The 25847-nt window shown below is 44.6% G+C and overlaps 1 protein-coding gene across 6 annotated transcripts in view; it reads right to left on the reverse strand.

Annotated features, from left to right (window-relative positions):
- The window catches only part of sox5 (SRY-box transcription factor 5), a 91790-nt gene that overhangs the window by 51088 nt on the left and 14855 nt on the right, over positions 1 to 25847 (reverse strand). For all 6 annotated transcript variants that reach the window (XM_087178414.1, XM_087178412.1, XM_023423000.2 and 3 more), the window contains exon 3: positions 19672 to 19894. In XM_087178414.1, the coding sequence (XP_087034540.1) occupies positions 19672 to 19894 (223 nt within the window). The remainder of the gene's footprint in view (positions 1 to 19671; positions 19895 to 25847) is intronic.

Here is a 25847-nt window from a genome sequence, read left to right on the forward strand (position 1 = left end):
CAGCGCTCGAAATGTCTCATGCGTCATTTTTTATGCATCTGGCATCTTTGGGAACTTTGGTCCTGGACAGGTCAGAGAGGTTTAAGATGTTTTAAAAACCATCCTTTCTTGTTTTGACAGTGCCGTACATATGACTGTGAATCCCGCTGTCGCACATTCATGCGAAAGCACATTAATTCGTCTAAGGGTGATGTTCCGATTCCGATCGTGCACGGCTGAGAGGGATTCTGGGAAAAGCAGAGGGGGGAAAACGCTGACAATAACTCTGGAATTGTCGGCTATTATTTTGGCTCATTGGCTCAAACGGAGTCAAGCTGCTGCCCTGCAGCCGAGCCAAAACAACCCCGTCCACCTGCGGAGAGAGGGAGAGAGACAGAGAGTGAAGCAGTGTGTGTGTGTGTGTGTGTGTGTGTGTGTGTGTGTGTGTGTGTGTGTGCATGTGTGTGTATGTGTGTTAGAGCGAGCCCCCATCCGGCTTTTGGATCCACAGTGAGCTTTTGGTTCAGAAGCTGCTGGAGAGAGAAGGAAAGAGAGAAAGAAAGAGAGATGGGAGGAGACTCAACCTCAGTTCAGCTCGCTCCGACCAACCTCACAAACAATACCATCTCTCTCTCTCTCCCTCTCTCTCTCCCTCTCTCTCACTCACTTTCTATTTTTCACTCAGACGTTTTGCCCTGAGTCACCACAAGCAGCCAGCTCTATTTTTCCTATTATCTCATATTTGTGAAGCCTGTAGACCTTTAGAGGAAAAGGGAGGGAGGGATGGCGAGGAGAAGGAGAGGGAGGTGGGGGGGGCGTGTGGAAAGAGAGAGAGAGAGAAAGAAAGAGAGCAGAGGAAAAGAGAGAGAGAGGGAGTGAGAGAGAGAGAGAGAGCCCGGGCTCTCGGGTACACAACAAAGGGGCCTCTGTGCCAGCGCCAGGCCCAGCCGGGCTCAGAGGAGGGTGGAGGATGAAGGAGGAGAGTGAAGATGAGGATGAGGAGGAGGAGGAGGAGGTGGGCCCACAGGAAAGGGCCCTGGCTTGGGACCCGTGGCCGGCCCTTATATCCCGAAAAACAGACTCCACATTGACTTGGGCCTTGGCAGTCATGGGGAGGCTCCAGCTACTCCCCCCTTCCTTCTCCTTTCTCCTCCTCCACCCCACCCCCCAAACTGAGCAGGGGTCAGCATTGAATAAGCAATTATACAAGCACTGGTGGAGTTTGTCTAAGACTGCCACCCTGAACACTGAAGTATTGAGATGGAGGGAAGGAGTAACAGAGAGAGCGAGGAGCAGAGATGTGCGGTGACTTTAGCTGGCGGCCATGACAGAGACAGAAAGAGTATGTTTACATGTGACCTAAAGATTAGCTTATAACAAGATTAAGATAAATCACAGCAACTGTCATGTAGACACCTTAACCAGGTTATCTTAAGTTAATTAAAGCAAAAATCAGACAAGCACAACTTCTCACTCATTGTTCTTCTGATTTACAGCCTTAATCACAATCGTTTCATAGTAAAATTAATAAATGAATATCTTGATCAAACAAATCAAATAAAATCTTGTTATTCTGGATCTCATAAGTGCCCTAACCCGACCTTTACCTCTTACTCTGGGTTATACACTGCAAGAAAAAGAAAAACTGGTGCCAGTGTGATGCTGGGAACAAAGCTGCGGGAGGCAAACACACCAGCACATAGAGAGAAATGGTTTGATCAAGATAGCCCCAAGCTGCACTAAACTATGCTGCACAAAATCCCTGTCTTAAAACCTAACTCAGCAACAGTCACCGTTCTGAAGAATACTAGTGTAGTTTGAAACTAATAAGTGGTTTCATTTAGAAAAAAGTAGCATTACTGTTTAAATAATATGAGGTAACTGAAGTCTTTCAGTGGTAAAATGTTACAACTTCAACAGACTGGATCTTCTACATTATGGAGATGTTCAAAGAAACTTCATAAAAGCAGAATTTGGAATACAACTCCTCACTTATTTACACCCTCTTGATACTGCAGCTTTCGCTTTTCAGTCTGGCTATTCCCTCCACACTGACGGAGCCAACATACTCCATTACGAAATGATGATGTTGATATTTTGATGATCAATTCATGTCTGGTTGAGCTGGGCCATGTGTCTGGACACATTTTCATCGATTCCTTCTAAAGACGGTCCAATCGTTCCAAAGCGAGGCAGGGCCGTGCCAAGATTACGGGCAGTCTCTTGTCAAAAAGGAAAAAAAAAAAAAAAAAAACAACACTGGGGCACTATACGGCGGCTTGAGAGAGGAGATAGAGATAAAGAGGGAGATGTATCAAAAAGCTTTTTGTCCAAGCCCACCTCGCACCACCACCTCCGCAAGGTTAGCCGCTAACAGTACCAATTACTGGCTTGTTGTTGGGGAGAACAGCGCTTGGCAACAGTTGCCGCGGTGGCTGGGCCTCTGTGTAAACACTGCTCCTCCTTACTTTCTAGCCCCCTCCCAGTGCTCCCTGTCTCCCGCCGAAGCAGAGGATCGCAGCAAGAAAGAGACAGAAAGAAACAGAGTCGGTCCCTGGTCGGTCTCATCGTCCACAGTGACTTGTCATTCAGAAGCTGCTCCAAGTTTAGTTATTAATAAACACCCAGACCACTAGGCAGGCTAGGGGGACACCAGCACACACACACACACACACACACACACACACACACACACACACACAAACACACACACACACACACACTAACTCATATACGCACACAGGCTGAAAGTATTTGGCACACACTCACTCACTGAGCGACATGACATCAACTTCTGAGAGTTATTGGACTTTTATTCACCTTGCAAAGTAAGTTAAGTTTTTGGGTGAAGCGACAAGGGACATATGGTCCTCCCCTAAAGTACTGTGACAATCACAGACGTGTCTCTAAACACATTTCAGGGCGACACAGCTGTTAACAGAAAACTGCAAACGCACACACACACAATATCTCTTGCCAAAACACCTAAAGACTAACCAGGGAGAGGGCTTTATTTTTGTCTATTTAAAGCCAGATAGTTTTAGAAAAAAGCTTGAAAAAAGGACAAATGAGGGTTTTTTTTTTCTTCTCATATAAATGTGCGGCAACTGTGCTGCAAAATTATGAAAAGAAAGAATTTGACTCACAAAACAACAGATGTAGTGGGATCTTTTTTTTCATTCTAGTATTAGGGATTGTATGGATGTATAGCAGCATGTTTCCATTAAATGTGACGTTCTAAGAATAGGCCACGGCACATAAAGCGAAAATTTACAAGGGTGTCAGTCAACAATTTAATAAATTGAAAATCCATTTATCTGAATACAGAGTTCTGCCCTTCACTCCACTGCCTTTCCCTAACAGATGGTGTTGTGGGTGCTTATGTCCAATTTGATTTGAACCAAACCCTCAGCCAATTTTTACACTGGCATGAAATCTCAGCGAGCCAGATCCACACACTGGCAGTCAGAAATAGCAGCGGAGAGGGCGCGACATTGTGAAAGAACGATGAAGGGCAAAATCTGGAGCGACATTCGAGAAAGTCGCAGAAAAACTTTCCTTGTTGTTTCATTTCGCTCGTGTGTTGTTTTTTTGTGTTTTTTTTTTTTTCCCTCTCTCCCCTCCTCTGCATGTTGTTTTTGTGCCGAGCTGAAGAAATTAGCGATGCTATCTTAATGCTGTGTTTTTGCGGGACACAGAAAAACGTTCCTTTCACACACACACACACAAACACACACACATACACACACACACCATTTTCCCAATTGCCTCTGTGACCTCCATTATCATTAAATGGTGTTTGATAGCATCTAGACATTTGAATCCGCTGTGGACTAATTCAGCTCGGCCCCTGATAGCCGCTGCCACTGCACCTTATTAGGGACAAGCTATGGGACCGAACACAGATCCCATTTTCATTTTACTGCCTCATACTTTACAAGCTGAAGAGACCAAGTGTCAACTGTGGTGCTGATAACCACCAAATACTGCGCGCTAATTGCCTGGTTAACAAACAGAGCCTCATGAGAGACTTTTGAATAGATAATAGAGGTTCACATTCAACAATGGCTCATGCTGTATTTAAAACTCAATGTATTCACTGAGGAGCCTTTGAAAAGCTGCTCTGACAAGCTTATTGTATCCTGGCGCTGCCGTCAGGTGACCTTTTTACTTTAAACTTTTTTCGCTGAGTCCATTTTTGAAATGAGCGAATATGTTTTGAGGCTGTTTCATAAGCTCAAGAGGTCACACAGTTTCCTCAGCCAATGGACGACCATAGTGTAATCTTTCAACTTAACCATGAAAATCACGAAAATTAGGTTTCAGCGACAATTACTTGCTGGTCGAAATGCAATTTACAGTTTTTTGGAATCCTTAGTTTCATGGAAAAATCTGATTTATATCAATGGCCGGTGAATCAACCAATCAGAGAAGCCAAAAAAAATATCACAAAAAAAGAAAAGGTGTGTGTTTGCAAATCCTGCTTTCTCAACCTGGTGTCAGGGTGAGGAGAGGGTTAAATAGTCAAGGCCGGCACTCTCTTAATGCACGCACATCTCTCCCTGTCAAAAGCATCCTGTTAAAGTAGGCCAAGGCATGTGTATCAGTGTGTATCTGTGTTTGTGTGTGTGTGTGCGTGTGTGTGTGTGTGTGTGTGTGCGTGCGTCGTACACAGTGGCTCACGCTGCTGTAATGGAAAATGACACTTGCAATCTGTCTCGTGGCAATAACCCCTCTTCAGTGCTCTTGTCTCCACTCCACACACACGCACGCACACACACGTGCACACGCACGCACTCAATGTCTCTGTCACTGCATCAGCCCCCGGGCCGTCCTTGTCACTGCGCAGCTTTATTGCATCACTTTAACGTGACAACAAAAGAAGACATTGTGTATCGGGCCTGCCGTGTATGAGGAGGAGAACGGACCCACGCATTAACTACGCGAGAGACAGACGGAGAGCACACACACACACACACACACACACACACACACACACACACACACACACACACACACACACACACACAGTGCTGCGTTTTCTCTTGTGAGTCGTGACATTTTTGGTCTGCCTGTCAAAGCAATGACAGAGAGACAGACAGAACAGCAAGACACTCCTGCCACACTAATGCTGCTTTGCATGTTGGAAGCCTTTTCAAACAGGGCTGAGCTGTGACTTTAACCTCCCCTGCGCTTGTGTGTTTGTGCGTGCGTGTGTGTTTTGTGCATGTGACACTGATGGGTAAAGACTGTTATTTCTGATGCTATCATAGTTTTGGCCCTGTGTTGGCTGTTTGATTGACAGTTGGCTTGGCTTTAGAGTGGCTCTGCTCTGCCGGACGGCGGAGGCGGGACCCGCCTATTGCAGTTAACGCGGACGCTGCTGACAAGCGCAAACAGACGCGCACACACGCACGCGCGCACACTTCTCCCTCTGTTTATGTGTCTGTTTGAATCTTGAGATCCGTCTCTGTCTCTTTTTTGTCTTTCTTATCTATGTGTGAATGTTTGTTCCATCTGTGCGTCGATCGGCTTGAGACAGAGCGCATTGTAAGGTCTTAAGAATAGCCCACATTGTCCTGTGTGCTGCTCAAAGATAGGGCGACAGACATGTGAGAACCATTAGACCAATGGCAACAACAGTCCAAACAGCACTGGAGTGCTCTGCTGACTAGCATGTGTGTGTGTGTGTGAGAGTGTGTGTGAGAGTGTGTGTGAGAGTGTGTGTGAGAGTGTGTGTCTGACCTGTTGGAGCCTAAAGAGCCACTGTGCTCCAATTATTCGCTCATGTTGACGTCTCTCTCTGTAAATCTTTTCATACTCCCGTTTTCCTGGAAAGATCACATCCTTTCTTTGAGGCGTAGAAAAAACTAAATTGATTGGTTGATGAGATTTGCCTCGTCAATAACGGCTGATGCTGCTGGTTTAGGTCACATTTAGATCACTCTGCCATCTGTGGCCAACAAATACAAGGGCAGGAACTTACACAAATTAAATGACAATAAGAGTTGGTGAAAGAACCTTCTGCAGTGAGAGCGAAATAAAAATGTTATTCTCACATTTACCTTTTTGTACAATGCACATGAATGAAAGTGCACTTGATTGGATAAAAGCAGAAACACTGTTTTATAAAAACAGGCACTCCACCTATTTTACATCGGGCTCAGGTTACTTACAACGGGAACTACACCACTGGTGAACATAGTGTTATATTGTCTTCTGTGCTCTGGAGGAGCTTTGCGGAGTTGAGCTTAAAAATGAATTTTCTTTTAACTGAAAGCCAGCGTTATTAAATATACTGTTGATTTGCATTATGGGAAATGTAGTCTTATGGTACTACGGAAGTCAGGATATCTTGGCCATTCCTTTTTTAAATCTGTCTTTTGTGAGTACCTCAACTTCATGTGATTTACTATCTCTTTAATGAACATATTTCTTATTCATTTATGGCACCTGTGTGACCATTTGACTTTTAATATGTGCAGCGGCTTATGTCCAAGCCTTTGGAGAAACTCCTCTGAGTTTTCTAATGTCCATTACTCTGTCCATTACTTTTTCTTTTTTTTTTTTTTTTTTTACAGTAAGTAATCCCTTTCAAAAATGTTGATAGCATGCCCAGTTATTGGTTAGTTATACAGATTCAAGATCAATAGGCTTTAACTCACTGGAAAAGTGCCCACTTGTACTTGAACCAGCCCAAAAAGTGCAGTCAGCACACTCAAATTCTGCTCTAAATTTGATTGGCATATCTACCAAAACACTGATTAAATGATAAATACTCATGCCAATGGAAATATTTAATAATATACAGTATCTAATGAATGATAAGGTTGTTTATCAAATCAGGTTTGGCTTTTCTATTACATATCCTGGTTATCTTTTTTTTTTATTATTAAATCACTCCTTTGTTAATCTGATCATTCATATCTTGATCCAAATAAGTTAACTGTGTCAACTTTACTCATGAACATCATATCATCTTTTTATTTCAACCCCCCCAGACACAGTTCCTTGCATCAGTACTTCTTTTCTTCCTGAACATTCCTTTCAGTCTTTGAACCCCACCCCCCTTTACCATTCCCCCGACAAGACACCCATGACTCTTTGAGTGGGCTAATTGTCTTAACAACGTTTGGCTCAGCAGAGACCGGAGACTTCAGTGGGGGATGATAACCTTGGCTGTAACCTTGTTAGCGTAATGAAACAAACCAACAAAATGGACGAGGAGGGCGTGATCTACAGTAAACTGGGGCAAAACACAGTTCGGTTAGTGGGCTAGCAAGGGGCAAGGGGATCCTGCGTTGGCCTGTGTTTTCACATAGTTAACTGATATGGGCAGGGGGGCAGGGAGACCCAGACAGAGGGCTCAATGTTGGAGAGTGTGTTGGGTGTGTTTGCTTTTGGGTGTAAGAGTGTGTCAGACAAACCGACATGACCTAACAAACAAGTGTCCAGTGTCTTAGTGTGGACGGCTCCTTGAACCAGCATCACAAGACTGTCTAGTGTGAAGCTTGGAAAACAAACATGAGTACATGAGTTCAATTTGAGAAAGAGAGAGAGAGAGAGAGAGAGAGAGAACGAGAGAGAGGGAGACAGAAACCAAGAGGGAGAGCGATAAAGATAGATCAAAAATCTGCCAGAAGGAAAAATGGAAAGTGGAAGGGTCCCCCTCCGTCTTGGTGTTTGCGAACGCGTATAGAACAGAACAAGATACCAGCATCACCACTGAAGCCCACTACCCACCATCTGACACACACGCAGTCAGGAAGCTTGCGAGCTCCACCCACATCTAAAGGAGCCTTAAATAGCACCGTTACACACCGCTTACACACACTGCCGATCATTGATATTCATAGTTAATCATCCTTTTTACTCACAAACTGCAACAACAAGGATCCACGTTCTAAAATTAAGCGACCGTCAGGCGGGAAACGGCTGTGAGTGTAGGAAGGGAGCCCGTGCCAAAAAAAATGGTGACGCATACAGACACACACACACTCACACACACTAAGATCATAGACGTTTGAGGTGAAAGTTTAATGGTAACAGTTGCACCATTCTAAGAAACTCCTGACAGGTGTGAACGTACATGCGTTTGTGTGCTCACTACAAGACAGGGCAGGATGGACGTTTTGGAGAAAAGAAAGGAACAAGTGAGAGTGAGCAGGGTACGGAAGGAGGGAGGGAGGGTGAAGGTGGAGAGGTAGAAATCATGTGTTGCCTCAGGAATGGAGAGTTTCTCTAACAGTAAACACAGTTATAGGCCAGGCTAATATAAACAAGCCTGACTGAGGGTTTATTCACTGAGTACAGAAGTAAATGTCTTACTTTCTGCTCTGATAAGATTTTATGAACAAAAACCAAGGTGATGACAGGTAATATTTCTTTTGTGTTTGAATTTTGTATTTCAGGTCTTTACTTCAATGACAGAAGTAGCTGATTATTGTATGAATAAAGGATTTTTGGCAAATAAGGCTGTAAATGAAGAAGCTCAGTATTCCTTTTGACCTACAGCACACATGTTCAGTGTTAAAGTGTTCGCAGTGTTCCTCGCGGAGGGAAAAAGTTCATATTTCACAGTTAGAATTGAGATCACACCATAGCAAATATACTGAATATTTGATTTGCAACAAGTTTTAAAACATGTCAAAGTCGATGTATTCATCAGGCGTCAAAGATTCTGTGCTTCGGTTCAGGATCCACGAGTAGTGATTCCCACAATGTTTTGCAAATAGCTCATTTTGAAAAATGCATTTGGTAAATGAATCTGTTCTCACAAGCAGCGGAGTTATAATACCTAACCCTGAGTGACAGACAAAACCGTTTGACTGAATCATGGGAAAATGGCTGAGTGGATTCTGTCCACTTCAAGTGCTGCAAACGTCTCTAACTGGAAAAATCTCAGCCATAAGATTAAAGCGGTGCTCAAGCTATTTAATATGGAGCTTCTATTAAGTTAGAGACCCACAAGAGTCATTAAAAAAAGAGTCAAAGTCGAAGCTGAAGAAACAGAGATTCCAAGACATTCAGTTCCATGTGTAGGAGATCCAAAAAAACCCACATTCCCATGTTGCATCTCAATAGCATATTTCATGAAACCTTTCCAGCCTGTTTAAACTATTTCACCACAACTCTTTGTAAGGATTCCTACAATAACGCCCCTTCTTTGTAAATCATGGACTCTAGTTGTCTGTGTGAGTCTATAACAACTCCTGACTGTGTATTAATGATCACTGTAGTATCATGTCATAATGTCGCTTTTATACCCACTGACTGTGATGTTTTGGAAAGGCTACAGAAACACACACCTGGGTTACAGACAAGACTGGCGCACAGCAGCTGATTTGCTTTGTCGGTATCACAATGAGCCAAGAGGCTTTGTGCTTGTGTGTATGTGTGCATTTTATCCTGTGTGTGCACGCCTGCATCTGAGTGTGCGTGTGTTTGGATGTTTGAATATGTGTGCATGCGTGCATGCGTGTGTGTGTGTGTGTGTGTAGGTGACAGCCCCAGCCCCAAACTGACTGGCATCTGGCGGTGGCAGTTGTTTTAACAGCTGAGCTGACAGCATTAATCCGAACGCACCCAAATCAAAAGGAGACAACACCTGTTCACTGCTCCTGAGCCCAGGCGAGGAAGAGACGAGGGAGGGAGGGAGGGAGGAGGGAGGAAGGAGAGCGAAGTATGAATGGAGGCAGGGAGTGAAAGAGATGGAGGGGGAGTGATTAGAAGCAGGTGGAGAGAGTGACATGGACAAAGGGAGGTAGGAGGAGAAGAATGGAGTGAAGGTGGCAGAGAAGAGAGATAGAAGTGAGGATGGGGCAAGGATGGAAAGCAAGGGATGATAGGGAGGAAAGAGAGAGAAGAGGGAAGGATGAGGTAGGAGAAAAAAGAGGGGGGGGGCGATGAGAGCGGGAAGGCTGCCAGGCAACACACACACACAGCACTCTTTCCCCTGAGTGAGGCGGAAAGGGGCAGTGGGCCAAACGAGGAGGGAGGGGTGAAAATAGAGGGATGGGAGGAGAGAGGTGAGTGGACGGATGGAGGGATCCCACAGGGAGGGAGAGACGGCTGGAGAGAGGAGAGATTGGGGGGTGGGGGGGTGGCAGGCAGGCAGACAGAGAAGTACAGCGATCCAGAGGAGCATCAGAGCTCCGACGTGAGTGGCTGGCGATGGCTGCTCTGTTTGCCAAGCAGCAGTGAAGGGAAAGAATGTGGCAGGCGCAGGGGGGTGGGAGTGGAGAGGGGCGCTGGAGATGCTTGTCTCCCAACATCTGGCTCAAATAAGGCTGGGCCGCGCTGAGGGCTCAGGGTCGCGACCCCTGGGGCTGACAACACAGACACCACCACTTCATCTGCAGGACCCGCCCTCTGACCAGCCAGCCAGGGGTTAATTAATATAGACCCTGTGGCTTCAAAGACTGACACACTGACTGGTTGACGGACCAGCTGAGTGACTGGCTCTCTGGCTGACTGAATGGAGGGCTGAGTATCCACATGCTCTGAAGCATTGGCTTCTTTATAGTTGACTGGTTGACATATTGAAAGACTGACTGAGTCACTAGCTGCTTGACTTGTTGCTCTGTGAATGACTGAAGTGCTAATGCACAACAGTATACACACCACCTGCATATCTCTTCATATAAGAGGAAGCGGATTACGTGGATTGCTGGCCATTCGCTATCCCTGATGACTCATGGGTTGCTGTGGCTCCTCGGTCAGGTCACACAGGCTTGTGTGTTTGTCATCAAGCGTGGGACGACACAATGTATACGTGTATTTTTATTGCAGTGTGTGCAGAGCCCGTGCAATGATACACACCAATCCCACGCCTCAACTCAGGCTGTTAAAGCCCCTTTACATCCATGTCAGGCCTTAAATCCTGTGCTGGATGCGGCTGACATGGGTGATGGGAGACTACAGCTCTGATGCTTTCACATGTGTGTTGGAGCTGAGATGTAAAATTGCACTAAACAGATTGTGCTACTTTGTACATGAGGCTACATGGATTAAGAAGTGGAAACGGGGGTGAAGTCTCTGTCACATATACATATATATACTATACACACACACACACATACTTGTCTATTCATATAGTGTAAACACAATATACTGTATACTACACACACTGAATGTCCTGTGTTGGTTTCTGGTTCCTCTGTGTGTACTGATTCATGAATGTATAACAGGCTGTTCAGGAATGCTTTATTTGAACAACTTCCGAATATTTTCCAGGAAAGAACCATGTAATTTAATAATATTAATACTTATTAGTAGTGATTAAATTGTAGGTAAAATAGAAATATTGTTCAATGGCAGCCCTTCCAGGTAGTTCGTTCCAATGAATTACTAACATAGAGAGTCTTTGAGTCGATGCACATGAGGTCAGCTGCACAAGCAAAACACAGGCAAACAAAGATTTGGTTGAGTTTAAATGGAAATCAACAACTGCATACAGCTAAATAAATTCCAAGTAACTCAGACCCTCATTTCCCTTTTCCGTATAATAAAAACCAAATTTCATAGTTCTTTCTAAGAATCTTCGTTATCTAGACCTGTAAAATAAAGCGTGATGAGCTGTTCCCTAATTGTGACCTTTCCACACAAAAATATGAAAAAAAGACATAAAAAACATGAGTTGCTAACTTATGAGTTTCTTCCACCTCTTTCATCCATTAAAGTTGACCTAGAAAGTGCTTCCACGCACACACACTGTAACGCGCACGTTCATAGAAATGTCTGGAAAGCTTGCAGCCAAGCTTGATACACTTTCATTTTTTACTATGGCACAATGTCAGGACGAAAAATCAAGGATTTCATTCCAAAACGCGACATCCACCTACTCACAAACTAACTGCTGGTATGTCAGTAAACTACTTAATGGAAGGGATTGAAGTTATCGGCTAACTTGATGATTCCTCTTATAAAAGTAAAAATGTCTGAAAACTAGTTGAACTTCAAGCATCAATTCAAAGTGTTTCTCAGTGTTTTTGTTGCTTAAGTGCCCCAGTGAAAAGTTTGAAGATTTTTCTGCTGCATTTCATATCCTTTTGATAAAGTAATTGAGGGACAAATGAAAGTCGCCGCACTTTTACGCAAAACTCATTAATCTCGCAGCCATTTTGCAGCATAAAAACATTCCTCTGTCTCTCCATGGGAATGGGAGAAAAGACCAAGAAAGGGAAATAACAGAAAAGGAAGAAAAACAACAGGGCGTGCAAATGAAGAGAGTTTATGAGAAGGCTGAATAGATAAATCATGGATTCCACTGATTTGGTCATGGGACATGGTGTTGAATGGAAGTGAATGTGCGGATGCCAAAAGGCTGGGGCCTGTCTAATATTTGGGAGTCGGTGACAGGAGGCCTTTATGTGGGACACTCTGACTTACACTTCCATAAACAGAGAGCAAAACATGTTCATATGTCGTGTGAGACACACAACAAATGCACTAATACATTCCCAGTGTGAGGAAGTACACACATACACATCCCCTCTACCTGCTTCAGCACTAGGTATCAACACACACTCAGAAATACACACATACATACACACACTGTACTGTAGGCCAGTCAAATAGTGAGTAGGCCACAATAGCTAAGCTATGGAAGCCCTGTCTGATTCATGAACCTCAGCCTTTGTCCTTAACTTAATGCCACGCCGGGAGGCCAATAACACACACAGACACACACACACCATCAGGAAAACCACGGGACCCTCTCTCTTCTCTCTAAGCCCCTTTATGCTCATGTATCGGACAAAAGCTGGGGCACTGCTTCTCTCCCAAACGCACGCACACACACACACACACACACACACACACACACACACACACACACAGACACACACACACATGCACACTATTCATCTCCTTAATATCGCTCATCTGGACTGGGGAGAATGGTCGAAAGGAGTTTCATCCCCAACGATTGTCTCGCGCAAGGCTGGAGAGAGAATGCCACGTTGAAAAGCAGACGCAAAACAATTCAATAAGAAAAGTGACTTGAATGCGCCTTTCATCGAGCCAACAATGGTCGGCCCCACAATAGGCCTCAGGTTCGCCCCATGACGTTGCCTGTTTCTCATGCTACAAAAGATGAAGAAAGAAAAAAAAAAAAAAAAAAAAAAGAAGAAAAAAGAAAAAGAATTGACTCGATTTGAATTGTGAGTGCCATGTCCAGGATGATTTTTTCCCCCTCTACTACAAATGCTGTGAAGTTAACTGGCACAGTGATGCTCGGATGACTATAAAGAATGATAAATAAAAAGGCACTGGTGTCCTTAGATACGCAGCGTGAAGCAGGAGCTCTTTCTCAGCTGCAAAGTGAGTTTTATTTGTGCAAAAGATGCCATTTCTTTTTCAACATTATGACCATTCTGAGCAGAGAATGTTTGAATTTTACTACTGAATGTTAAGCATAAAAAACACAACACACGGAGTTCAAATCTCCCTAGCGAGGGGTTCAAGGCAGAGATGGACTCATAAGCGTGATGTCAACTTCTCTTTAGCGAATGCTGACCGTGTGTTTAAAGCCCTTTAATTGGTAAACAGGAGGACAAAATCTTGCTTTTTCTTGCTCGTCTTAACTTTCTTTCCCGCTTGTAGTGAATTAAAAGAAGAAGAAGAAAAAACAAAACAATTCTTTCTTTCAACCTCCCCCTCCGTTTCATTTCACTTGCCTTCCTTTTTCCCAGCGCGAGAAGAATGATCGCGACAAACAATGGCTGTGAGAGTCCTGCTGCACTTCATGTTAATTTATACAACTAACTAATTACCGACAAAGGGTGGAAATCACATAAAGACGTTTGCCCGCTCCCACGCTAGGGCTGTGAACCTGCTGCTGTATATGTATGGGTGTATGTGTGTGTGTGTGTGTGTGTGTTTCAGTCCACAAATTCCCCTTAGGGATGTGTGCTTAAAAGTCGCAGGTCCATGTGATGACTTGCAAGGGTTGTATATGCCATTGTTGATGTTTATAGTGTGTGTGCATGTGTGCATGTGTGCGTGTGTGTGTGCTTGACATAACCCCCCAGATAGCAGAGCAGTAGAAGGATTAGGCAAAGTGAAGGGGAGGGGGGCGGGGGGCTGGACTGATGGACGGATGAACGAGACTGCCTCGATCCCTCCACTTCTCCGGCTCTTTTTTTTTTTTTTTTTATCCCTTTCTTTCACTCTCTCCTTCTTCTTGGCAGAATGTATCCGCCCTTCCCATTGTCACCCATTGGAGTGTATGGAGGCGTGAGGGAGCTCCGGTCACTGTGTGCTTGTGTGGCACAATGGCCTTGCCTAAGTGCTGTCCTATAAAATGCCTCAGTGCTCTCTAAAAGCAAGTCCCGGGTTCCCTCCCTGCCTTGAAAATAGATGAAGTGCTGCGTGAGCATGTGTATGTGAGTGTGTGTTGTGTGGCATCAGTCATTGAGTTGGCATTTTCAGTATGGAAACCAGTGCCTTGGAGCAGCGAGTACGCTCAGCCATAAAAACGCCATTCTGGTTGACCTCGAGGTTGCCGACACAGCTGTAAACCTGCACACTGTCCTCAGTATGTGTGTGTGTGTGTGTGTGTGTGTGTGTGTGTGTGTGTGTGTGTGTGTGTGTGTGTGTGTGTGTGGGGCTGAATGTGCATGAGTGTGTGTCTTGTTTCCCTGCACGCGTGTCCAGATCAAGGCCATAAAATATAAAGGCAAAGGTCTGACCCCTGAGCTGCACCGTGGCTCAGTAAAACAAGAATGTTGCCATTTGTTGACCCCAGCAACGCGACCGCCCGTAGAGGAAAATGACCAACCAGAGCTCAGTGCAGAATCAGATTTTCTATGCAAAGTTATCATTCATAATTTTTTAACCAAATGTATTTTGGCATCACAGAAGTGGATTAGTGACTAATAAATCTTAAACTGAAGCTGTATCACAGGCTTTTCTTCAGAATGTTAAATGCTGGAGGTCCACAAATCTGAGTAATGAGTGGGACTGGGTATCGATATTAATTTTATCAGAAAAGAACCACACACTCAACGTGTTCATGCAAATAAGGCATATATGTGTATACGTGTATACTAAGGCCACTTCAATAGACTAAATGTGATCAGAAGAAACACATTTCTAGTTGAGGACCTTTGTATATTTCGGTTTATAGTTGAGCTTATACTAAAAAGGAGAAAACATAAAAAGTCCCAGAGGCCACAGAGCCCCAGTGACGGGTAGCTGTAGCTGGGTAGCAGAGGGTCAACAGACGGGTCCAGAGATGGAGCTCAGCTGGCACTTTATGGGAGCCACTTACAGTCAAAGCTGCCATGGAGAGGAGGAGGAGGAGGAGAGGAGAGGAGAGGAGAGGAGAGGAGAGGAGGAATGAGGCTGAGTGTCTGGTGAAAGTCCAGGGCAGCGGAGGCACCACTCCAGGGGCCGAGAGGAACATCTGTGCCCCATTTAGTGATGTTTCTCCTCCTTTTAATTTCCCTTGTTTTTCTTCTCTTTGGTTTAAGAGTTTATAAACTCAGTCTGTCTCTCTATTTACCTTTCTGCTTCTCAGGTGCACGTGTTTTTTCCCACAGCTGGGCTAACAGATTATCACTCGGCCTTGCTCTTGGGCACAGGGGTCACAGGGGGTTAAATGACAAGTCCAAGGGAACTGTCCAAGCCAGGTATGTGTGTGAGTGTGTGTGTGTGTGTGTGTGTGTGTGTGTGCTTGTGTTCATCCTGAATGTGCAGCCATCTCTCTTGGGTTTGAGCAACAACTCTCCTCTCGACCCTGCGCCTCCCGCACTGCTATGCACTCTGCTCTCATTTATTCCACATAATGACATGCACACACACTCCAGCACGAGCTGTTTCGCCAAGCAGCCTCTTGCCTCAAGTCCAGATAAATACAAGGACACACACATAAACACACATAGATACACACAAGGCAATGTCACTACATTCTTATCTTTGCTGTTCCTCCTTGTCGCTCCCGAAGAATTTATTAAAGGCGGCGGCTAGCAGTGTTTGGCCGTGTGTGTGCATCTGCACATACATGCACTGGTGTGTGTGAGAGTGAGTGTGTATCTCCAGGGTAGCAGGTGGCCAGTGGAGTAAGACAGGAGATGAATGGAGAGAGCAGGAGAGCGGCGGAGCATGGTTGGGCCAGGCCATGGGGGACAACATGGCTAGTCATTTATTAGAGGCCAACACACATATACACACACACACACCTTGCACGCATGCAGTCAAATTCAATGCTTCCCTTAACACAAACACACACACACATTTACACACCTTCTGTCACAAATACATATGCAAATACACATACACAAGTATATATGATCCCAAAGGCTTATACAGCACACACACACGCATGCATGCACACACACACACTCACACACACTCTGACCTAGTATCGACCACTCTCCATTCATCTAGCCTAAGTAGAGCAACACTATCCACAGCCACAAAACTATATCTTTCAAACTTCAGCCACACTTGTGTGTGTGTGTGAGACTGTTGATGTGTGTCGATGTGTGTGTGTGTGTGTGTGTGTGTGTGTATGAAGATGTCTGGCTCAGGGGCAGCCTTCGATAAGTCAAGCTTCTCTTTTTGTCTTGAGATGTTTATCGTTTTCTGACCCATTTTGTGTCTTTGGCCTCTTGCTCACATCCCTCCTGGTGTTAATGTTCCGACACTCTAAATATATGTGCGTGTATGAACGCATGTGTGTGTGTATGTGTGTGTGTGTGTGTGTGTGTCATTGATCCAGCTGGAAGCAGTGTGCAAGCGTGTGTGTAAGAGAGAGAGAGAGAGAGAGAAAAAGAGAGAGAGAGGGAGAGAGGGAGCAGTAATATTCCAGGCCTTTCATAATGATTAAAGCCTTCATTAAATTTTCATCCCAACCTGCTGTTTGCTGCTAATGGCCTTTCTGAGCCACACAGCCAAACAATAGCTAGCCGGGCACAGAAAAGGGATTTCTATCTCGCGCTCAATACCGCCCCTTGTACCCCCCCCACCCCTCCATTTCCCTTTGCCTCTCTTCATCTTTTCTCAGCTTCCCTTTTCTTCCTTTACTGTCTTTTCTTTCTTCCTTTCTCTTCTTGCTTGGCCTGGGTTTTTGTGTGTGTGTGTGTGTGTGTGTGTGTGTGTGTGTGTGTGTGTGTGTGTGTGTGCTGTGTCTACAGGCGCTGGGGCCTTTTGTTAGTGCGTTTCATTTAAACGTAGGGCAGATAATGCTCCGGGTTGGTTTGGATGCCGCACCACTGTGGCACTCTGCTAATGGGGTCTGTGAAGACACTGCTCTCTCTCTCCTTCACTCTCCTCTCCTTCTCTTCCCCCTTCTGCCTTTTCCTTCCCCCTTTCTCTTCCCCCCTCCCCCCTTCTCTCTCTCTCTCTCTCTGCGCTGGCTGACTCATAAAGATCCATTATTGTTGGTTTTTTCCTGTGCGGCCGGTTCATGAGGTCCAGTGAAGCAGCGAACAACCCAAAACAGCTCAGTTCAACAAACAGCCCAGTTTTTTTTTTTTTTTTTTTGGTAAAATGTGCCACAACAGGCCTCTCTATCGACTGAAATAAAAACAACCAGCCGGCAAGAGCTGACCAGCAGTCTCTGACGCTTTCAAAACCTTACAGAAAAGCCTGGAAAATAAGGTTAGCATGTCGCAGCTTGAAATGAAAGCCTGTTGATGCACCGGGGGGCACACGGACACACACACAAGTACATGTGCACCTAACATTTAGAGACAAATACACACTGTGCAGCTGCTGCACGGTTCTTTCACCTTTTGGGCACAAAGGGCTGCATTTGAGGCTGCATACAGTTCACCGAAATGTTTCAATAGAAATCATAGCAGAGGTGGATTTAGATGCTAAAGAGAAAGTATGGAGGTGTATAAGGAGATCTAGTCTGGATTTTTCAGCATGCTTCAGCTTTAGAGGTCTTCACAGGCCCATTCACTTCTGAGGAAATGAGACCTGACCAAGGATCTGAGTCAGACCCGGTCCCAATTACACTCCAATTACAGTTTCGTTTTGTGCCACTGGTCTTGGGTCTGTGTGTCACTGTGTCTAATAAAAGAGTTGATGTGAATGGGTCAGAGTGTTCTCCGTATCACATGTGGTGTAAAAGTAGAGTAGCTCCTTTAGGAAGAGCTCAGCGTGTAGCGTTGTGTGTGTGTGTGTGTGTGTGTGTGTGTGTGTGTGCTGTCGAGTGCTGCACCCGGATCAGACAGATACGGATCAAAGCAGAATAATGTCAGCTAAAAAACTGTGACTGAAGGAGTGAATGTACAGTTTGAGCTACAGTTCATAGTCGGGAAATAAATGCTATAGCTCCTCAAGACTCAAGCCGAGTTCCCATATTTTGTTTGCCAACTTCTGAGGAAAGTGACGGGGGTTAACCCCAGAATTAGCGCCAATCTCAGCAATGGAGCAGAAAACAAATTCGCCCCTGTATTTGCAACCATGGTTTGGAAGCTGAAGCAGACTGAATTGCTTAGAAAATGATTCCCCTCTGTCTATTGTCTAGTTGACTACAGAATAGTTTCTTGTTGGTACAGAGGTGAAAACAGGACTTTCAGTTATGTCTATAAATGAGTCTTTTAAGGGTATAAGCTGTAAAAAAAAATATTAGTTCTATGAGCGACGCTGCTTGTTAATTGATGGCACAGTGTCGGTGACCTTATATAGGGTCTGATCATCTTTGGTTCTATTCAGCTCAGGTTTTACTGTGAACAGATCCCCTTTGATGGGGTATGCTTTGAGTTTGGTAGGCTTACTTAGACCAGTAATCTGCTCGGCTGAAGTGCCCTTCAACAAGGCAGCAGCCCCCCACCAGCTTCAGGCTCCCGTTTTAAAACTGACACTGAACTCCCTGTGTAGCACATAAAATATTTCTCCACCAATAAAGCACCACGTTATTTATATTGCCCCGTCCTCCTAAAGGAGATGGACACCTGTTGGCGATCCCTTTATCACATTATCACTATCACATGCGTTTCATAGTGATAGATACATACGTATCTGCCCGGTGGAAATTAGAGTTGGCCACAGGCTAATTTTATCTCTTTTCCCGACTCCAACTGTTGGCCCAAGGCTAAATTTGAGAATGAAATGTGGGGGCTAATCAAGTTAAGCTATGTAGCCCTGGGCAAAAATCTGGTTTAGCCTCCTCAACAGTGTGTGAAGTCTTTATCTGAGGGCTGAGAGAGCATTTAACCAAACGTTACAAAGGTAGCAGGGAAACTGACAAGTTACATTTAACCCTCACTGATTATTAAGCTCAAAGAAATCTTAATGTGAGTGTGCCACCCGCTTAAAAATGAAAGCCGGGAAACATTTGGAGAGGTGTTAAGATATCCATGTATGTTTGGCAGGCTTTTCACACACTCAAGCACACACTCCACACACATGGACACATGCATGCACACACACATATCTTATTTGTCAGGTTGTGATAAATATGCGAAGCGTGGTGGACAATAGGCCCAAACAGCTAATGCTGTCTGTCTGTGTGCTGGAAAAACAAAGGCTCGCCTCTCATCTGAAAGTGTGTGGGTTCATAACAGAGGGAGAGAGAGAGGGAGTGATAGAGCCATAGAGAAAACAAGACAGAAAGAAAGAAGACGAGAGCAAGGACAACAGAGTGTGATAAAAGGCACAGAGCCAGAGAGACGGGAGACGGGAGAGTTGCAGATCACACATCTGGCTGCACAAGCATCCCCTTTCATCACTGACCTTCTGGTTCGTTCTTGATCAGCTCCTCCATCTTGCGCTGTTTCAGTGTGTCCACCACATCTGCCAGGCTGCCCTTGCGTCTCTCGGGAGTCCCCAGGGTGCCCGTGGCTGAACCCCCGTCGCTACAGGGCCGTCCCCCGCCTCCACCCTCCTCTTTGCCTGGTGAGGTAGAATTGTGCTGGGGGTAAGGACTCAGGGAGCTCCCCTTAGTGCCGTCATGGTCCTGAGGGGAGGAGAGGAGAGGTTGGGTAAAGAAAGAAAGAAATTATTAGTTTTCAAAAATCACCTAAACTTTATGACATAAATAAATAAACTGTGGGAGAAAAAAAAGTAGGAGGAGGTGGGGGAGGAGCTGGCATACGCCCACTCATTATCTCCATCCTCCTCTCTTTCTCTTGCTCCCTTTATTCTTTTGCATCTCCCCTTCCCATAGCCCAGTGCAACCAACTTTCATCACCGGCCAGTTATCTCAAGTTAGGGCATACTTCTTCTCTCTCTTTTTCCCTCACATCCTCTGGAATCTGCATTTGACTGACTTGGAGGTACTTGACAGAACGAACACATGAAACAGCAGCGAAAGCCTCCGCACACTCTTAGAGTCACGCTAACTCTTCATTACAAAGCCTTCAACAGCTCAGCTTTGAGGGACGTCCAACGCTACTGTAACGAATCCCAAGCCCAAGTTTCAGCGCTGCGCTACTTTTGTCCTAAGATTTGTGACAATTAATGCTGAAGATGCAACTCCATCAAACAGAAAAATCACAAAAAACAGATAAAGCTTTGGAACAGTGTCAAATCATTTCCATAAACTTATGAAAGATGTGAAAAGGGTAAAAAAACAAAACAAAAAAAAAACAGACAAAATAGCAATCAGCATGACAGCTACAAAATATAATATATACAGCTCAAAGTAAAGCTCTGTGGCTTATGCCAAGCTGTCATGATGAATAATTATCCTGCTGTCTTGTGGCTAAATTTACAGTTTAAACATGGTAAGTTTAATGATCTTTGGATCCTCTTAAAAAAAAACCTGCACTCTTGCAGACAAAATATTATTTTGAAAAAAACGTATGTAGTATGGAAACCAATGATGAGAACAGTTAAACTTTTACAATGAAAATATTTGCATATTTGTAGATTCTGGGTTTTTTATTTTCTAGAGAGGGAGAAGGAGTAGAACTTATGAATCTGAATAAACGGAAACAAAAAAAAAAAAAAGAAGCTTGACAGCAGCTGAGCGGTAAGTAACTTCCAGCATCTTAATCTTTGACCCAATAAAACCTGTGTTTGTTTGGACAGACTTAATGCCGGCTCAGCCCAATTAATAGTGACACTGACTGAGAGGGAGGGCAGCGCCAGATTCAAGATAGCGCAGACACACACACACACACGCACACACACACACACACACACACACACACACACACACACACACACACACACACACACATCATCTCTTTGTCACACATACTATTGTATAAATGTTCTAAATGCATACAAGCAAATACGCGTACGCTCCCACTTGCAAAAAACAGGTGTGTTAAAGTGTGTGTCGTGCTGTTTAATTACAGAAACAAGTGAGTCAGTCAGTCTGTCAGCTCAGCTCTTTGCAGACAGGAGGGTCAATGGTCCACAGGGTTAATCTTTGGCTAATCTGACTACAGTATGGAGTATGCCACCTGGGACAGCGGCACACATATACAGTACCTCTGTTTGTCTGTGTGTGTGTGTGTGTGCGTGTGCGTGTGTGTGTGTGTGTGTGAGAAACAGAAAGTTAGTGGTACATTCCAGCTGCATTAATGATATTATGGCGTTTTAAAGCGGAGATGGTTTTGTAATCATTAACTCGCAGGCTGCTGGTGGAAGTGGAACTTAATACTGAGATCACAGTCCACAATGAAGTCATCTAAACCCCGGATGACTCCATTTTATATTCTTTTCTATCCTATAGGCAAAGTATTTTTTTTTTTTATAAAGGCATCCATTTCAGCTGAGGAGAAAAAAAAACCCTCCTCTAAACAATCTCTCAAATCACCCCTCTGCGTTCTACTGAGAGAATAAAGCCAGACAGAGGCGTTCAATATTGACGATGCTTTCATTGTCAGTGGCCAAACACAATATGAGAGGTACAGAAGACCATTATCACATGGCATTTTCTACACTTCACTGACTCTCTCTCTCTCTGGGTCTGTGTGTTTCCACACTCTGAATAAGTCAGCGCGCTCAATAATTCACAAATTTTCTCCTCGGCGCTCTTGCACATGCATTGTAACGGAGGGACAGAGTGTGACAGCGATGATACGGCTGTAGCAGTTGTATATATACTGCATGATTGTGTGATGAGGCTTCAGTCAGACGCTGTTGAGACTGCTAACTCGCCGGCTGAGGGCTGTGCTGCGCTGGGAAAGTGCCTTGTGTCTCCTCTCACCACCTGACCAACTTCCTGCTCGACCTGCTCCTGTCTTTCTTTGTTGCCTCCTTTCTTCCGTCACCCTCTCCCCTGTTCTTCAGATTAGGGAAATTCAGACTTCAAAATGAGCGGCTTTGTGATTACGAGTTGCATCAGCGCCGACACGACATGCAAATGTATGGAGACAAGAGAGAGAGAGAGAGAGAGAGAGAGAGAGAGAAAGAGAGAGAGGAGTGTAAGCGGGTAGAAGTCAGAGAAAGAAAGAAGGAAAGGCGAAAGAGAGAAGCGATGTTATTAGAGGAAATGAGAGAAAGCGAGTTGACAGAGATACACGGAGGAAGAGAGAAAGAGAGAGAGAGGGAGAGAGAGAGAGAGAGGAAGGCAGGCATCTTGAAGGCAGCGGTCACACCTGTCACATCCCATTTATCTAATCCAGCGCCTACTTAAAACAGCCGCACTCTTTCTTTCGAGAAAGATGTCGCGCAAACAAAACAAACAGAACAAGAATACGGGAGGGAGATGGAGGGGAGAGAAGGAGGGGGGGTAGAGTTTGGGGGGTGAGGGGTTGTCGGATCTCTTTCCTCTGTCAGAAAGCTGCCAGGGAGATGTCATCTCGCTGTGTCCAACAATGGAGGTCATTTCCCAATCAAAGGGAATTAGCGGGGAGCCGTGGCTTCTTCAAAGACCTGGTACATTAGGGTCCATGACATTATTTATGTGTGAAGTCAGACAGACAGCCCTTATCCCAAAGGCAACTTAAATGGCTTATGATTTTCTTTTTCCCATCAACCTCCCAACATATAATCCATGTGCGTCGCTGGCGATTTGCACTGCAAAGTCCAACACAGAGGGATCAAAAAAAAAAAAACAAGACACAAGACAGCCTCTCTATTGTAAACGAGTGTCACTCAGCCTGTGTGTGTGTGTGTGTGTGTGTGTGTGTGTGTGTGTGCATGCGCAGCGACATGTTTCTCTGCTCCTGCTCTAATGCGGGTTGCAAAACTTTTTCTCATCAACATGCATTTATTCATAAGTACAAACAGAATTTCTGGATACTGTAAACGTTCATGCCCTCCTCTCGGTGCATGTGTGCGAGCAGGTTTCTGCCATTTCTGTGCATATATGTGTGACACTGTGAGTGCACATAGCCTGTAGGTGTGCGTGTGTGTGTAAATGTGTGAGTGCCTGCATACATGTATTTATATGCACTGGATGTGGCAGGCTGGCAGTGTGGGCGGTTCTGCCTTTAGTTTGCAGATGTCAATTCTCTTCCAAATGACTGGAACAAAGTAAAAATTGCGCCTCACTCTCTTTATCCTTTTACTGCCTCTGCAATGGAACCGAATTAAACAACTTTTGTCTTCTTAAGCTCATCTGTGAGGAGATGTTGGTTTAAAAACACTTAACTCTTGCCAGAAAAAGAGGAAAAAAAAAATCCAAATGCTATTTTTTTCCTACAGCCAGCACAGATGCCGCTGTTCATCTTCTTCTTCTTTTTTTTTTTTATTCCCTTCGTCTTCTTCCCTTCCTCCTTCTCTGTTGCCCGATAGAACAAACTCACTTTCTCTCTCTGTGCTATAGCCTGACATGTCTTGGACTGTGCAAGGTGTATGTGTGAAAAACAATATTTGATGCTTGGCGCGTCGTCGTAGATCAAGGCATGGACAATGTGGCAGTAGGAAGAACTGGAAACAGCTGCTGAACTAAAATACATGCACAAATACACACTGAGAGAATGTCACTGATCACTCCTGCAGGGGGGTAAAGACTTAGCTCTGCGCCAGAGCTGCCAATCTCAACGACATACACTTAACACACCTCCGACACACTGCCAAACACATACACACACACACACACACACGCGCGCGCACACACACACACACACACACACACACCAAATCTCTTTACATGCCATGGCTAAACACAGAGACTGTCAGTTTTGACTTGGAGGTCCCTCAGGCTGGGACAAGCAGGCAAACACACACATTACTTTTATCCTCCTGTTCCGACAATATGGTTCAACTTCACCATGGAAACCTCACATTAAAAAGAGAAATATATATTTACTGTGACATTGATAATTATTTCAGTATATTAACATCAATGCTTATTTCAAAGAAAAATTAAAATAATTGCAATTGAATTACTTAAGAAATGCTAATTGTCTATTTAAACTTATTGTCCATGAATTACACACTTGCCCTTTCCTTATCTAAAAACATGCAGCTGTATTTTCTGTATTTTAAATAGCAGTTTGGCTAAAATGCATGCCAGTATATTTTACCACGACCCCTCACTGTTGACAGGCAAGCGTGTGTTGATTCATTAGTGCATCACTGGCATGAGAAATTAAGTGTGACCACTGTGTCTCAAGACTGCTCAATGACTGTGTTAAATCTGTCAAATTCACATGAGCACACACACACACACACGCATGCATGCACGCACGCACGCACGCACGCACGCACGCACACACACATAATCACACATACAAATTACACAAAAAGAGGGATAGAGAGGGTTTGTGGAGGAAAATGAATAAGAAATAATGCCCGATGAAATATCTTTATAGTTTTCTATCGTGTGAGCACGCATCCCGCCTGTTAATGAAATAATTAGTGTTTGTCCATTAACACATTTAAGAGAGAAGATGCTTGCCTCTGCCTGATGTGAAAACATTTCTTTCTGCAAGGGGTTTGCAAAACACAAACACAAAAGACCTAAAAGAGAGCAAATAGGCAAGAAAGATGTTATATAATGTTATATATTATATATAAGATACTATTCTCTTCAGTGCGTCATGTTATAATGATTCACCATGTTTACTTTGTTTCTTTCACAAATAAAGTTAGAGATCCATCCTTTAATAACCCGTGGGTGCATCATAACTACATTTGTTGTGATGATTGGGCGACCTCACTGAACTGCTACTAAAATCCTTCCCATCAGGCGTTTGAACTGAGCTGCTCTCAGCCAATCAGGGTCCAGCTGCACGGTGAGAACTTCACATTCAGTAAAACACCCTTTTAGCTAAACTACATTCATTTGCAAACCATTATGAGGAGCACTATTCTTATCCACAGCCAGGGTTTGTACAAAAACAAAAATTTTACAAAAGTGAATAATCTGACACCTTTCAGGCTTTTAAAATATGTGTGAGTGCTGTTTTTATTCCCTGTGTGTGTGTGTGTGTGTGTGTGTTTGGGGGGGGGCCGTACAGCTGCAGCAGGCAGGTAAAGTGGTCTGGCCAAAGCTGAGCAGGCAGGCGAGGCAGGCGGGATGAAGAGGTCAGTGTGTAGCTGAGCGCTTCTGCGCCGCCGTGTTAATTTACTATGACAAGATAAAGCTGTAATCTCACCCCCTCCTCCCTCACCTCCCCTTCCTCTCTTCTCGCTTTCCCCCGCTGCCTCACTTCCAAGTCAACCGGTCGCCTATGAGCCATTTACTTCCCCCCTATCACTTTACGACAATTGCCCTCAGAGAGGGAGAGAGAGAGAGACCCCCACCCCACTCCTTTAGAGTCCCACCGACACCCCCGCCTTGTTGTAAATCTCCTTCTCCCTCTCCATCTCTCTCTCCGTTTCTCTTCATCCACTCTTCACTGACAGTCAGCGGAGAAGGGATTGAAAAACTTAACACACATCTTACAACATGCCAAGCAGGCAGTCGGATAAGCCCCCATCCCACCCGCCAGACACACACACACACACCCTGCTTGCCACTTAATAATCCACATCAACTATTATGCTGTGTATGAGCCCCCCCC

The sequence above is a fragment of the Seriola lalandi genome, unplaced genomic scaffold, assembly GCF_002814215.2.
Source record: "Seriola lalandi dorsalis isolate HSWRI2012SDOR001 ecotype SW California unplaced genomic scaffold, Sedor1 jcf7180002054688, whole genome shotgun sequence".
Lineage (NCBI taxonomy): Eukaryota > Metazoa > Chordata > Actinopteri > Carangiformes > Carangidae > Seriola > Seriola lalandi.